Raw genomic sequence first — 15701 nt, forward strand, 5'->3', positions numbered from 1 at the left:
GTGTGGGTAGATCTTGTGTCTTCCAATATTTTGCAGTGAGGATTCTTGCTGCTGTAGTTGCATACGATGATGAGTCTCTGTAAACGGGGTTTCTAAAGGATCTTTTGTGATTGCCCAAATGAATAAAAATAATTATTATTAATGATTTCATTATGAATATGCTTCTTCTGAATTGTATTTCAGTTCAACCATTGCTTTGATAAAATACATCTTTTGTGATGGGCAAATGGCTTGAGATATCTATGAGGTCCATCAATATAGCATATATTCAACAAAAAAACAGCGACAATTTGTTGTGGACAAAGGACAGCTGGACATATAAAGGGCCCCATTACCTTCAGTATCTTACGTAAAGGTAAAGGGACCTTCTTTTTCTTTTATTGGTATGTTCTTTTCTATTCCTTTAATTTCCATTCCCCCCCTTAAATTCATTGTTTTATTTTTGGTATACATGGGTGTAAGGATTAATTCATTTTAACTTTTTAAAATTGTTTCTAAAGGTAAAGGGACCCCTGACCATTAGGTCCAGTTGTGACCAACTCTGGGGTTGCGGCACTCATCTCGCTTTATTGGCTGAGGGAGCTTCCGGGTCATGTGGCCAGCAGGACTAAGCCGCTTCTGGTGAACCAGAGCAGCGCACAGAAATGCCGTTTACCTTCCCGCCGGAGCGGTACCTATTTATCTACTTTCACTTTGATGTGCTTTCGAACTGCTAGGTGGGCAGGAGCAGGGACTGAGCAACGGGAACTCACCCGTCAGAAGGACTGCCGACCTTCTGATCGACCTTCTGATCGGCAAGACCTAGGCTCTGTGGTTTAACCCAAAGCACCACCTGTCTTGTCTTAGGGCCTCATCAAACCTAATCCAGCCCTGAGTGGGGAAGAAATTATTATTATTATTATTATTATTAGCTGAGGGACGCATCAAACCCTAATCCGGCCCTGCTCAGTGCCCTCACTCTCCCAAGGAGCATTGAGGCTAGGGAAGGATCCAAATACGGGGCTGAGTCAGCGTGAGAGGGAGAGAGAGAGAGTGGGAAAGGGGACCAGAGGGTCATCTAGACCAACCCCTGCAACGCGCCCAGAGCAGTCGGCCTGTGAGGTGCTAGAGGTGTTGGGAAACCCAGCCAGATGAAGAGTTTGGATTTGATATCCTGCTTTATCACTCCCAGAAGGAATCTCAAAGCGGCTAACAATCTCCTTTCCCTTCCTCCCCCACAACTCTCTATCGGGAGAGATAGAGAGAGAGAGCACGCTGAGGGGGAACGCGCGCTGCCGCTCCCTCCCTCCCCTCAGGCGCCGCCTGGGACGGAATTAGGCGCGCGCGCCACCCTCCAGACGCACGGGGAACGCTCAAGGGCGGGCGCGAGGCCCGGCCTCCCTCCCTACCCGGCGCATGCGCCTCCAGTCAGTCCTCCGAAGTCAGGTCTGAGACTTTTGGCGGGAAAGGGGGCCTAGCGCCGCTCCGAGGGGCGGGGGGGGGCGAAGTACGGGGCTCGAGCGTGCGCCACTCCCTCCCTTGAGGTGCCGCCGGGGGCGGTGTCAGGCGCGCGATCGAGTGGGGGAGGGAGCGCGCGTGCGCGACCCGCCTGACGGACGGGGACGCTCAAGGGCGCATGCGCAGCGCCGCCGCGCCTCAAGTCAGCTTGCCGAAGTCGGCCCGCCCGAGTGGGAGTCCGGGAGCAGCGGAGCGCGCGCCTGCGAGTGGGGCTCGCGCCCCCCACACCGCCTCATTGGTCCGAAAATGGCGGAGGGCAACGGCGCCGCCACGGGCCCCGAGACCCTCGCCGCCTCGCCTCCGCCTCTGCCGCCCCTGAGGGGGCTCCGAGAGAAGATGGGTGAGGGGGCGCAGGGAGAGGGAGGGGAAGGGGTAGGGCAGGCTCCTCCTATTCTCACCCCTCACAAGACACCTCGTAAACCCCCCCCCTTCCCGTGATATGCAAAAAAATTAAGATACAGCTATATAATCCCTAGTGTAGTAAGATAAAACCTTTGGAGCAGGCATTTTCATTAAAAAAAATATATGAACTGCCCTATCGCCCCTTAAGATCATCATCATCATCACTTTTAATTTGTATACCGTCTTTCTATCTTACATTACTCAAGGCGCTTTACAAGCTGAAGAAACAAAGATGACTTTTAAAGCCCTGTTTCCTGATACTTCTCCAACCTGGCTCCTCCGTTTTGTCTTGGTCCTCTCCCTCCTCAGTTGGGTCATTCTCTTCTACCCTTTTTCTGATTTCCCTCCATCCTAGACAGATGCTCACTGGTTCTGCCTCTTTTTAGCATGTGTGTGTGCTTGTGAAATTTATTGATTTAAATATCGCCTTTTTATTAGTTTTCCAGCAGCTTCAGAGTCAGTTCACAAGAAGTTAGCTGAGCAAACTGCAAGCATGTTAGTATCTAAGGCGCTACAAGATCTTTAGTTGTCATTTTAATGTACATCATGTATTATTTTCGGTTTGTGGGTGATTCTGGTACCAGTCACTGTCTACTCCTATTCCCGCCCCCCCGCCCCCGCCGAATAGGCAGCACAATGAAACTGGCAGATCCACAGCTGAGACAGTGAAATCTGCGAGCAACAATGAAATTGACACTTTTCTCTGTCTTTAGCAGACTAGCTGATCAGTTTGCTGGAGAGGAAAAAAAGGCTTTTGGAGTTTTCCAAACAAATTACCGTATTTTTCCATGTACAAGATGCCCCCATGTCTAAGATGACCCCTATCTTTTGAGCCCCAAATTCAGAAATAATAAATTGCAACATTCCGTGTATAAGACGACCCCCAATTTAAAACTTAATTGGTGGGGGGATATAGTCTTATGCATGGAAAAATACAGTATATCTGCTACTGAATCAAGGGTATCTTTTGTCTCAGTCTTAGCACAAAACTTACTAGTGCAGCATTTTTTCCACAAACGCCCTCCCTTGTACCTATGATATATCGAGGCATACTGGTACCCTGGAATTTAAAAAGAAGTGGATATTTAAAACAGCTTCCTGGCCTGATCTCCTGACAGGCAAGTCCCCCTCTTCATTAATAACACAGAAAGCAAATTGTTTAGTTGTGGAGGTGGGTGGGTGGCTAGCCTCTCACAACCCCAAAATAAGGATAGGTCTATATCTCATACAGGAGGTCACATTATGAATTGTGCCATTTTGGACAGGAAGACAGCCCTTTTGTGGGCTTCCCTGCATTAAAAATTATCTGAAAATGGAAGCCTAATGTCGTTGCCTTCTTCTTCTTCTTTGGCAATCCCTCATAGCTGAGTCAGACTGTCTTCCATCAACACGGATTTTAGCAGTGAGCCCATAAGTGACAGTGGAGGCCAATTCCGGATCCACACATCCTTCCACAGTGGGGTTTCTGGGCGGGAGTTGATCCCAGTGAAGGTTCTTCCTCTTTACCCGTTTCTCCCTCGCGTCCCAAGTTTGAGTGTCTTCAAAGCCCAGGACGCTTTTGGTCAAGGCTGTTCTCCAACTGGAGCTCTTGCAGGCCAGTGTTTCCCAGTTGTTGGTGTTTATACTACATTTTAAAAATTTGCCTTGAGATCTTTCAACCTCTTTTGTGGTCCACCAGCGTTACACTTTCCATTTTTAAGTTTGAAAGAGATCGTTTCTTTGGAAGGCAACATGACCGGTTCAAAGTTGATTGTCGCTTCGACACTGACAGTCTTTGCTTATTTCAGTACACTGGCATTAGTTATAGCAGGCATGTCCAAAGTCCTAAAAAAAGCTCAACAGCTTTGGTTGGCCCTCACAGTCCTTCACTTCATCAAATCCGTCCATCTTTGAAAAAGGTTTGGACACCACTGAGTTATAGTGAGCATAGGAACTCCCTTATCCTGAGTCAGACCTATTGGTCAATCCAATGCAGTATTGCCGATGAAAATCTCCAGGGTTTCAGGCAGCCCTGTGTGGAGATACTGGATATTTCAGCCTGGGACTTTCTGCAGCCTTTCCGTATTAGTGATGGCATATTTGTTAACTATCTGAACCTTACAGACTTGGCAGTGCTGTAGAATCGAGCGAAGTGGTACCACGAACATGAATGCATGGGCAGTGGAAGAATGCAAACTCTCTTATGAAGGAAGAAGCTCGGGGGGGGGGGGTCTAAATACAATAGCAATGCTTTTTTCCACTTGCATGATAGAGACATCATTGTGTTTTTCGGAGACGCAAGTTATTTCAAAGTTGGACTGGGAATCCGTTGTGATTTGCAGCGCTAGGATCTATTGTCTCGGGAAGTTTCGAACGGATGTTTTCATGCATTTTTAATCTTACTAAAATTAAAACCGTTTGAGATGGGGGAGGGATTAAGGGGGTGTCTTTCAACTGTAAGGGAAGGGAGTACACCAAGCTTCGTTCAAATCTGATATGGCAGGTGATGAAACCCTTGGGGTTTTTGCGTCAATTTGATGTGGAATGATCCTACTTGGAATTACTTTAGGTTGGCAATTTAGGTTGGCAAGTCTGAAATTATAAAGATTTTCTCTACTCCACATGTTATACTAAAATGGAACAGTTCTACTGTCACACCTTCTGAATGAAACAGCCTCAGACTTCTTACATATGAACTGACATTTTACCAGTAATTTCAAATACAGTCAGAACCGAGACCCAAAAACTAGACCTGAAACAGGACATCTGTTAATGGATTTCCCAGGGTCTTTTTCTTTTATTCCAAGAAGCTGGGGGAGTCTCCCATTTGGACTGCAGTCATGACACTAGGAGAGAGTCCAAATGTTTAGGGAAGCTTTTAATATTATTATTATTATTAATATTATTGTATTTTAATCTTTTGTTGGAAGCTGCCCAGAGCGGCTGGAGAACCCCAGCCAGATGGGTGGGGTATAAATAACAACTTCTTCTTCTTCTTCTTCTTCTTCTTCTTCTTCTTCTTCTTCTTCTTCATTGATTTCTGGGGTGTATTAATAATGCCTGTGAACTTGACAAACAACACATACATGGGGAAAAGTTCCCACTGAGAGGGAAGGCAATTTCCTCACATAAAGGGGCGGGGAAGAGAGGAAGAGGAAACTAGTCTACTTCCCTGCGTTGTGAGCAAGAAGGAAAAACAAAGAAACATGAAAAAGGAAGCATAATTTCTCACTGCAGTGAGGTGGGGGAGCATGAAAACAGGAAGAGATCAACATCTGTTTTAGTATACTAGTCTATATGCAGGGCACAGAGAATATTAGATCTATATTTGGCCTCTGTGTTCTTGAATTAATTTCCATTAATTTTAATGTCAGTCTGTGAATATGCTGTCTTCTTACTCCAGGTCAGTGAGACAAATTGAGTGTCGAGAGGGTCTGATTTCTTACCAGTGATGTTTTAATGTATTTTTAATCTCTTGTTGGAAGCCGCCTAGAGTGGCTGGGGAAACCCAGCCAGATGGACAGGGTAGAAATTATTATTATTATTATTATTATTATTATTATTATTATTATTATTATTAACTGCGTCCCCCTTGAAGCAAGTGTTGTGACAATGGCATTTGTTCAAGGGGAGAGGGATGCAGCCAGGATAATGCCATGCGCCACACTTAGATAATGATGAGTTAAGATCCTTATGCTGGGGGAGGAATTAGTTCAGAGGGGTCTTTTTTATCATTGTGTTGTCAATTTAAAGCCTGTTGCAGTTATTTGGTATCTTGCACAAGGAGATCGGCAGTTCGGCGCTTGTTATTCTATAAAGCATGATGTAAATATCCATAGCAGGGTGGATTTGATTTCAATCACGAGTCTATAAGACTTGATTTAAATCATTTTTTATTAAAGTGCTTGGAGGTGATTGTTTTTGGTGCAGCCTGGGGAGGATTATTGCCATGGCAGAACAGTTGTCATGGAGAGGGGAAATGTTTTTCCTTCTTCCTCCTTCCCTCCCTTCCACAGTGCTGAGTTTGAGTGAGGACCGAAATTGGGGACAAGGAAGCCAGCCGCCTTGTTTTGCTTGCAGAATCCTTAGTGTTGATTGTAGAAATGTAATTTCTTTTGATCAGCTGCTGAAGAAGCATCTTTCCCTATGAAATCAGGAGATGATGATGATGATGATCATCATCATCATTTATTATTTCTACCCTGCCCATCTGGCTGGGTTTCCCCAGCCACTTTGGGCAGCTTCCAGCAAAAGATTAAAAATGCATTAAAACACCAGTCATTAAAAACTTCCCGAAAGAGGGCTGTTTAAAGATGTTGCATTGTGCCTGAACTTTGACGTTCCTGATTTGCTGTGTTGTGTATGTTTTGCATTCCCAGCATCTATCCCTTTGTATCGATTGTAGAAACCAACTGCATTTTCCCATGCATAAGACTCTTATTTCGCCCCCAACTTTTGAAGTTTAAAATTGGGGGTCGTCTTAGACTTGGAATGTTGCCATTTTCGATTTCTTCAATTGGGGCTCAAAAAACAGGGGTCGTCTTAGACATGGGGGCGTCTTAGACACGGAGAAATACGGTAATTTCTTTTGATCAGCTGCTGAAGAAACATTCAGGTAGGTAACCGTGTTGATCTGACGCAGTCGAAATAAATTAAAAAATTGTCCAGTAGCACCTTAGAGACCAACTCAGCTTGTTTTTAGTAGAAGCTTTTCAAGTGGGTTTGAACCTCAATGCTTAAAAACCCTGTTGCTCCCATATTTGTATTGTTTATTGTTATATTTGATTGTTAATCCAAACTTAATTCTATTGTGCTTTATGCTCTTTTAGTATGGTATGTAAAATTGGTCTGGACCCTGATATACAGTGGTACCTCGGGTTAGGTACTTAATTTGTTCCGGAGGTCCGTTCTTAACCTGAAACTGTTCTTAACCTGAAGCACCACTTTAGCTAATGGGGCCTCCTACTGCTGCTGCGCCGCTGGAGCATGATTTCTGTTCTCATCCTGAAGCACTATTTCTGGGTTAGCAGAGTCTGTAACCTGAAGCGTATGTAACCCAAGGTACCACTGTATAGTGGGACGGTGGGTTGGGGATTTTCTCCGAAGGGTAGTAGGATTCAGTGGGTATGGTCAACCTGCTGGCGACTGTTAACAACTGAAAAAGCAAGGGATGATATGCAGATGACCCAAAATAGCTTTAGCATGTATAAAGACACAGGAATCCAATATCTCTATTCAGACCAGGTCTCTCCATAGTTTTCAGTTGAGTAATAAGTTGCAATTCAGCAACTTCTCTTTCAAGTCTATTTCTGAAATTCTTTTGTCATAAGACAGTTGCTTGGAGATTCTGTGTTGAATGTCCTGGGAGATGGAAGTGTTCTACTGCAGTGATTGGGCAAACCCGGCCCCCCAGCTGTTTTGGGACTACAATTCCCATCATCCCTAGCTCACAGGACCAGGGGTCAGGGATAATGGGAATTGCAGTCCCCAAACAGCTGGAGGGGCAAGTTGGGCCACCACTGCTCTAGATCAGGCATGGCCCAACTTGGCCCTCCAGCTGTTTGGGCACTACAACTCCCATCATAACTAGCTCACAGGACTGGCGGTCAGGGAGGATGGGAGTTGTAGTCCCCAAACAGCTGGAGGGCCAACTGGCTTCTCTGCCGTGTGATTCCTGATTTCAGATTGATGCCCATTTATCCTTTTGCATAGAGTCTGGCCTGTTTGCCCAATATAGGAAGCCGAAGGGCACTGCTGGCATTTGATGGCATACACAATGTTAGAAGATGAGCAATGAAATAGGCCTGAGATGGGATCACGTTCTGATACCCGTATCCATGTTAAGTCTGCTTTCTGTATTATTGTGGGTGAGGAGTTTTAGAACTATGAGCTTTTGATTTTTAGAGACATCTCTGCACAAGGAGCAGGTTTGAATACTGTCGTACCAGCAAGTTTCTCCCCCCCCCTTTTTTTATTTAGCCAGAAAAAATCACATATATAATATGTATATATTACATATCCAACAAAAGAAGGAAAGATAGAAAAAAGAAACTAGAAATGAAACAGTATCCAATAAACTTCTTTGTAAGGAATACAAGCCATCCTTTCTCCTATTAGTTATTTCTTACAGGTTTTTATAATTATAACATTTCCTCTTATGACTTCAGGCTCGACTCCCTAATTCGTATCTTGACTTCCTTCCCCGCCCACCTGCGGTTCCTAATAAATCATATTTTGTTTGTCTGTTTTCTCTTAGTAAGTCTATGGATTGCCTGTGGTATTTTAGGCTACGCCAAGCCAAGAGAAGTACTGAGAACCACCTTTTTTCATGTAGTTTATAAAAACAACCCATTCTCTCTTTATTCTCACATTTGAGTGATTTCTTATTGATTCTGTAAGTTGAGCTAGTTCTAGATACTCGCTAAGTTTTAAGAGCCATTCTTCTTTTCTCGGCAATATGTTGTTTTTCCAGGGTTTTGTAATCATGATCCTGGTGGCCCCAGTCGCATATAGAAAGACTCTTTTTATTGTCCTTTGGAATGTCCATTGTGAAAATTCCTCATAAAAATAATTCTGGTTTTTTTGACATGATATACGAAGAAATTTTAAAAAATGATAAGACATACCAGCAAGTCTTGCATGAAGCCTGCCACCGGAAATACATTGTGGATTTTCGCTGTGATAGCTGTGATTGTGGTCTGTTTTACAGTTGCTGCAGCCCAGGTGTTAGCAGAAGAAAGAAGAAGCCAAAGTGGTGCTAGTCCTGTTCCACTCCAATCTCCAGCTGGTATGAAATCTTCAACCAGGCCAGGTAAAATTCTTGCTTTAATAATAATAATAAAAAATCCATTCCTGTGGCTACCTTGGTTGTGGCTCTTCGCATCCTTCCGCTTTTTAGTTCACGAATCTGTGCTGCTACTTTTTAAGTTGCATATTCTCCTTCTCAAAAGAGTCCCATTTTGACATATTTCAAAAGCTCGGTAGGAATTGGTCTACTTGGGCCAGTGAAGATGCTGTTTTTGTTTTGCAAAGCAGGAAATGACCACATGGGTAAGCAACCTAAGGCCTGGGGGCCAGATCCAGCCCAGTGGCCTTCTCAATCCAGCCCGCAGATGGTCCAGGAATTAGCGTGTTTTTACATGAGTAGAATGTGTGCTTTGATTTAAAATGCATCTCTTTTTTTGTGGGGCATAGGAATTCGTTCAATTTTTTCCTCCAAAATCTAGTCCGGCCCCCACAAGGTCTGAGAGACAGTGGACCGGCCCCCTGCTGAAAAGGTTTGCTGGCCCCTGCACCAGGGCATTTACTTTTCTCTTAAAATAATCTTTATCATACATCAGTTTACATACTGCTTAACAAATATGATACAATACATTACATACATTATATAATACATACCCAACACACCTACAAATCCTACGTGAACACCACAAATATTCGACTTCCAACGCTTCTCTTAATACTTTGTTGCCAGTCTTACCTCTACCAGACATGGCCCAACTTGCCCCTCCAGCTGTTTGGGGACATCATTCCTAGCTAACAGGACCAGTGCTCAGGGATAATGGGAATTGTAGTCCCCAAACAGCTGGAGGGCCACATTTGGCCATGCCTGAGTGAATATCTTGACCCTGCTCCACTGAAAAGCATTGGGTGTTCAGTAGGACGGTTCATTAAAAAACTCTATTTTGAAAATGCCTGCTCCAAAGGTCTTATCTTACTACACTAGGAATTATATGGCTATATCTGATGCGGGTGGCGCTGTGGATAAAACCTCAGTGCCTAGGACTTGCTGATCGTAAGGTTGGCGGTTCGAATCCCCGCGGCAGGGTGAGCTCCTGTCGTTCGGTCCCAGCTCCTGCCCACCTAGCAGTTCGAAAGCACCCCTAAGTGCAAGTAGATAAATAGGTACCGCTTTATAGTGGGAAGGTAAACGGCGTTTCCGTGTGCGGCGCTGGTGCTGGCTCGCCAGATGCAGCTTCGCCACGCTGGCCACGTGACCCGGAAGTGTCTTCAGACAACGCTGGCTCACGGCCAGCGTTGTCTTGAGCGAGATGAGCGCGCAACCCTAGAGTCGGACACGACTGGCCCGTATGGCCAGGGGTACCTTTATCTGAAATTTCATACATATCAGTTAATATCTTGACCCTCCTCCATGAAAATAGCTGTTTACTTGGCCATTTTCCGATGTTGTGAAGGCTGAAATGCCAATTCAGCGGAGCAGGGTCAAGATATTAACTGATACATTTTGTATATTTCAAATATACACCTGGACTTGTTTTGATTAATTTCTACAGGAGACCTTGTGGTTTTTTAAGTCATAATTAGGAAAAATGATAATAATCGCCTATAAAAGAAACAGTATACAAGAAGTAAATAGGATAAAGGAAGTCTTTTATTTTTATGTTATGTTTTCTTTGTGTAAGGGTATAGAAGTTTAATTTTGATAATTAAATTGTCAACGGTGGTGGGTTTGTATGTACAAGTTTTTGTGGGCTATGTTGTAAATAAAGTATTTAAAAATTTAAAAAAGTTATTAACGATATGCACAAAATTTCAGATATAGCTGTATAACCCTTAGTGTAGGAGCAGGCATCTTCAAAAAAGAGCTTTTTATGAACCACCCTAATTCTGATGTTAACCAGCATCCCTGCACATCAGGCTGGAGTTGCACTCCTGGGAAAAGAAAATTGCGCCCATTGGTCACTTGTTCCTCCAGAAATCTCAGCCCTGTAACCAGTTCAACTTTGCCGTCCTTTCCAGTGATCGATGGTTCCACTTTGAGAACAGAAGAGAGGCAAAGGCTGGCCAGGGAACGGAGAGAGGAGCGCGAGAAGCAGCAAGGTAGGCATATATTTAAAAGTATGGATAAAAAATGCAGCCTGTTACATTTGTGTGGCAGACAGGGTGGATCTGATTTCAATCAAATCGATTTAAATCACTAGTCAGTAAGGCTTGATTCAAAGCAATTTATTTTACAGAAAGGTTCAGCCTTGCTGGCATCCTCTTAATCTGGACAAGCAGAGGAAGGTTTCATTTTTGGAAGAATAAATTTTCAGAGTGGTTTTGACAGTTCTATCAAACATGACTGATTTGGTTCTAATCTTAGAAATACATTGACAGATAATGATGAAATGATGGTGAAGTTTAATAAATTAACTGCTTCTATTTGGACAGCTTTTCTGCTATACTTGATTGGAAGGAGAAAAAGACGCATTCCCTTCATAACCATTTAAACAATTTATTTACCTAAAACAATAGCGTCATGGCATCTATGTTTGTTAACTGATGTGTTTAAACAATTTTTTAAAAAAAGTCTTAGTTTTAGCACACATGAAAAACTTAAAAGAAATCCTTATTTCCTGATGAATAATTGCCTTTGGACTAGAATGTCACTTAAATAGAAAATCTTTAGAAAGATTTTTCCTCCAAAAGCATTTTATTTTAAAAATCTGATTTACATTTTTTTAAAAATCTGATTTACATTTTTAAAAAATCTGATTTAAATAAAAAAAAATTTAAAAAATTTAAATCATTGATTTTTATCCACCCTGGTTGAAATTTGCAGCTGCCAAAGAAACTCAGATATTGGAAAAGGAGAAGAAGGCCAAGCTCCAGTATGAGAAGCAAATGGAGGAGAGGCAGAGACGACTGAAGGAACAGAAGTTGAAGGAGCAACAAAGGAGAGTAGCAGTAGAGGAAAAGCGGAAACAGAAGCTGGAGGAGGACAAGGTATTGTAGAGCTTGGTCCTCTAGCTGTAGTCTCAAAACAGCTGGAGGGCCAAGTTGGGCCATGTCTGCATTAGAGAGACACTGTGATAGTGGCACTAGTTATAGCTGTATTAATCGTCTTTTAGAGTATAAGGCAGGGATGTCCAACTGGCTGCCCGCAATTTATTGCAGTTTCTCACACTTTCCGTTTTATTTTTGTTTTAATTTTTAAAAATCTTTATTAAACATTCAAACATTACATACATAAAAATAAACAATGTAACCTGTATACAAACTCCATGTACAAACTCCATATACAAACTTTGCTAAGAATGGAAGAAAAGGAAAAGGAAAAAATAGAATAAGAATAGTAATAATAGTAATAATAATATATCATTTCTCCCCCACCCATCTGGCTGGGTTTCCCCAGCTACTCTGGGCGGCTCCCAACAGAATAATAATAATAATAATAATAATTATTTAAAATTTATACCCCGCCCATCTGGCTGGGTTCCCCCAACCACTCTGGGCGACTTCCAACAGAATATTAAAATGCGGATCAAGGATGAAATCAGTAAAACAGACTTCTGCTTATTCTCATTATACCATATTTCAGTTTCTAATTTTACACACAGAGTCTTTTTGTGATTTCTTAGTTCTTATCAAAAGGTCCTTTTATTTGTCACCTTTCAGTTACAAGAGTTAATCTATGTCTGCCAGAAGTTTTTTGTTATCCCCATCAGTATTCAAATATTCTTTCAATACTACCCATTCTTTATTCACCTTCTATGTCGAGTATCCTCGAAGTCTCCCTGTCATTTTTGCCAGTTGTATATATTCTACCATTTGGGCCTGCCAATTGGTTTTTGTGGGAATATTTTCACTTTTCCAATTCCTCAACCACTCAAATTCTGGCTGCTGTCGGTGCATACATGAAGAGTGGTCTAACCTTTTTCTTAATTTCTGTTGGCATGATTCCTAATAGGAGGGCCTCTGGTTTTTTTGTAAATGGGAATTTGAGTATCTTTTTCAGTTTATTATATATATATTGTGACTATTTCCTCCTTGCACTAAGAAGCAACTGGCTGCCCAGTGCCCAGAACAAGATGACTAGATGGGCCATTGGTCTGATCGAGCAAGTCTGTTCTCCATTTTTTTTGTAAATGGGAATGTGAGTATTAAAAAAAAATCATTATATATACCGTATTTTTTTCATCTATAAGACATCCCATGTATAAGATGCCCCTTATTTGGGGGGGACTCAGATTTAAGAAAATGGGGGGAGATGGCCCCGTATATTCTGTCAGGACTGGTCGTTGTCCTCTTCAGATCACAACACAACACAAACGCTTCTTGTTCTTTTATAACTTTTTAATGCGTATTAACAAAACATTCTTATAAACGGTTCTTAAATATTATTCCTCAGAGTCACTTACTTCAGCTACCTTCTGAGCTCTGCTTCTCCATGACCAGTCACCCTCAAAATGGCGAAGGTGCCCTTCCCTTCGCTTTCCTGCTCTTTTTCCTACCCTCCTGGCTAGAGCTGGCCTGTATCTCCCCTCCTCCGAATCTGAGCTAGAACTGAACCCTTTCCTTTCCTGGGAACAGCCAGTCCCTCCCTGTTGTTCCTCTTGCTCCCTTCTATTAGATTCACTGCTCTCCTTCCCCCCTTGTCGAATGCTTTCTCCCTCTGAGAAACTGAAAACTTCTAACTCTTCCCTGACATATAAGATGCCCCCTAATTTTTGACATTATTTTTTAGGGGAAATACGGGGAAATACGGTAATGTCCCAAAATTCTCTTATTTTCTTGCATTCCCATCACATACTTAAAAAGCTTTCTTTGACCTGCCCCCTTAAGAAAAGTTCAACAACCTTGACCTGCCCCCTAAAAAAACTCAACAACTTTGGTCTGCCCCCCTAAATAAACGCTTGTCAACTCTGAACACCCCCCTAAAAAATGGGTAGATCACTGCCAGTCTCCCCACCCCCCCACCCCCGGAAGTAGATCACAGTCTCTTGGGAGTCGAATGTCCCTGGCATAAGGGACAACTTGGAAGGGGTCACAATGCCCACAATCATCCCTTCATTGCATCTCGTGTGTGTGTGTGTGTGTATAAAATTAATCAAGAAAAAAAGAAAGAAAGAAAATCCATATATACAAAAATAAAAAACTTATCATTTACACCCTTGTGGCTTCCCTCCACCGCAACCCAACATCTTGTATGTTATAAATGCTTTAACATTGTGTCTTGTAGGAATCAATGTAAAGCCATTACAGTTGTACCTCGGGTTAAGTACTTCATTCATTCCGGAGGTCTGTTCTTAACCTGAAACTGTTCTTAACCTGAAGCACCACTTTAGCTAATGGGGCCTCCTGCTACTGCCGCGCCGCCAGAGCACGATTTCTGTTCTCATCCTGAAGCACTATTTCTGGGTTAGCGGAGTCTGTAACCTGAAGCGTATGTAACCTGAAGCGTATGTAACCCGAGGTACCACTGTATTAATTTTTCCTTAGTTTCGAATATCTTGACATGATTATTCTATGCATATCAATATGTTATCCTTAGAACAGTGTTTTTTCATATTAACAGGTTGGTCATTGCATCCCTTAAAATATCTAGAAGTGGTTGCAGTTACAACGCTCCGTTAATCATTCCATTCGGACTGATTCAGTTCACAACTAGTGAATTTGGAAGATGTTTTGCTTTTGTGTGTGTGTGTGTGTGTGTATTGGGTTTGACAGTTTAATCAACATAAATCACAGAAAGAAATAAACATATTTCCCTTTCTGCCAGCCCAACTTCCCCTTCTGATTCTTTCTAATCTTTTATCCTTCTGCCTATTTTAAACAAGATTAGTTTAAAATATTCAGAATGAGAAAATATTAGAAAGAATATTTCTAATTTCTAAGAATAATATCATTCCCCTTTACCCAAATCCTCTATTTTTTTCAAAAAAATTATACCAAGCCATTAAAATCCTTTATTATGCTTGTTTCTATATAATATATATATATATCTTTATTAAACATTCAACACGCATTTACACAACAATTTACCATATTACAATTTATGCATGTACACTACACAGAAAAAAAGAAAATAAAGAATAAAGATAAGAAAGATAAAATAAATTTCCGATTGTTCTCAAAAAACTGAATCTCATTTGTTATTTTTTACACAGTATCATGTTCTTTTACTTTGTTTCCTTAATTTTCTTCAGAGAAAAATTATTTAGTTTATTATCTATACATTACAAGAATCATTCAAGGTCTGCCAGGAGATTTTTGCTATCATAGTAGTTTTTCAAATATTCTTTATTTGAGCGTTGAAACAAACAAGCTTAAAGAATATTTAAGCTTGTCTGTTTAAGCTTAATATTTTAAATTTAAAAAAATCTGATTTAAATTTTTAAAAATCCAATTTTTTATTTTTAAAATCATTGATTTTTATCCACCCTGTTAAAACTCCTCTGGAGAGGGATTCTTACCCTGTTTAGGGAATTTTTAAACGTTTAATGTTGTATTGTGTTTTTGATATTCAATTGGGAGCCACCCAGAGTGGCTGGGGGAACCCGGCCATATGGGTGGAGTATAAATAAATTATTATTATTATTATTATTATTGCATATATTTTATATCTATAGCAATATCTTATCTATCTATCTATCTATCTATCATCTAATGACTTCATTAAATAAATTTTAACATAATCAAACATTCAAATTACATTTTACAATTTCAGTGAACCACCCCCTGCCATGACTTCCCCCAACTTCCCTTTCTGATTTATAACATCTCTGTTTCATCTGCTTAAATTTTTGTATTCCTTATCTGTTAAAATTAAGGTTGGAACATTTGTCTCTTCTTCTCATTTTTAACCTCATAATTGTATTTTCTGTTTATATTTGTCATATATTATATATGCATTCATCATAATAATTTTCCAGAGAGTGACGCGCTCACAGTTTCCGCTGCCTAACTCCAGAGATTTTTTGATCAATAGGAGCGCTATGAGGCGGTGCTGCATCGCACCCTGGAGCGGAGCCAGCGGCTGGAAACTCGACAGAAGAGATGGTCCTGGGGTGGCTCTGTGACTGATTCGGACGGCAAGC

The 15701-nt window shown here is 41.6% G+C and overlaps 1 protein-coding gene across 1 annotated transcript in view; it reads left to right on the top strand.

The window, feature by feature from the left end:
* The first annotated feature begins 1500 nt into the window (after positions 1-1500).
* LOC310698873 (uncharacterized protein) overlaps positions 1501-15701 on the top strand; it is a 91855-nt gene continuing 77654 nt past the window's right edge. The window contains exons 1-5 of the mRNA XM_083486662.1: positions 1501-1837; positions 8588-8689; positions 10639-10719; positions 11444-11607; positions 15593-15701. The exon at positions 15593-15701 is cut by the window's right edge and continues 3 nt beyond it. Of these exons, the coding sequence (XP_083342788.1) occupies positions 1744-1837; positions 8588-8689; positions 10639-10719; positions 11444-11607; positions 15593-15701 (550 nt within the window). The 5' untranslated portion in view covers positions 1501-1743. The remainder of the gene's footprint in view (positions 1838-8587; positions 8690-10638; positions 10720-11443; positions 11608-15592) is intronic.

Source organism: Podarcis liolepis (assembly GCF_965112155.1).
Source record: "Podarcis liolepis genome assembly, chromosome: Z".
NCBI classification, from domain to species: domain Eukaryota; kingdom Metazoa; phylum Chordata; class Lepidosauria; order Squamata; family Lacertidae; genus Podarcis; species Podarcis liolepis.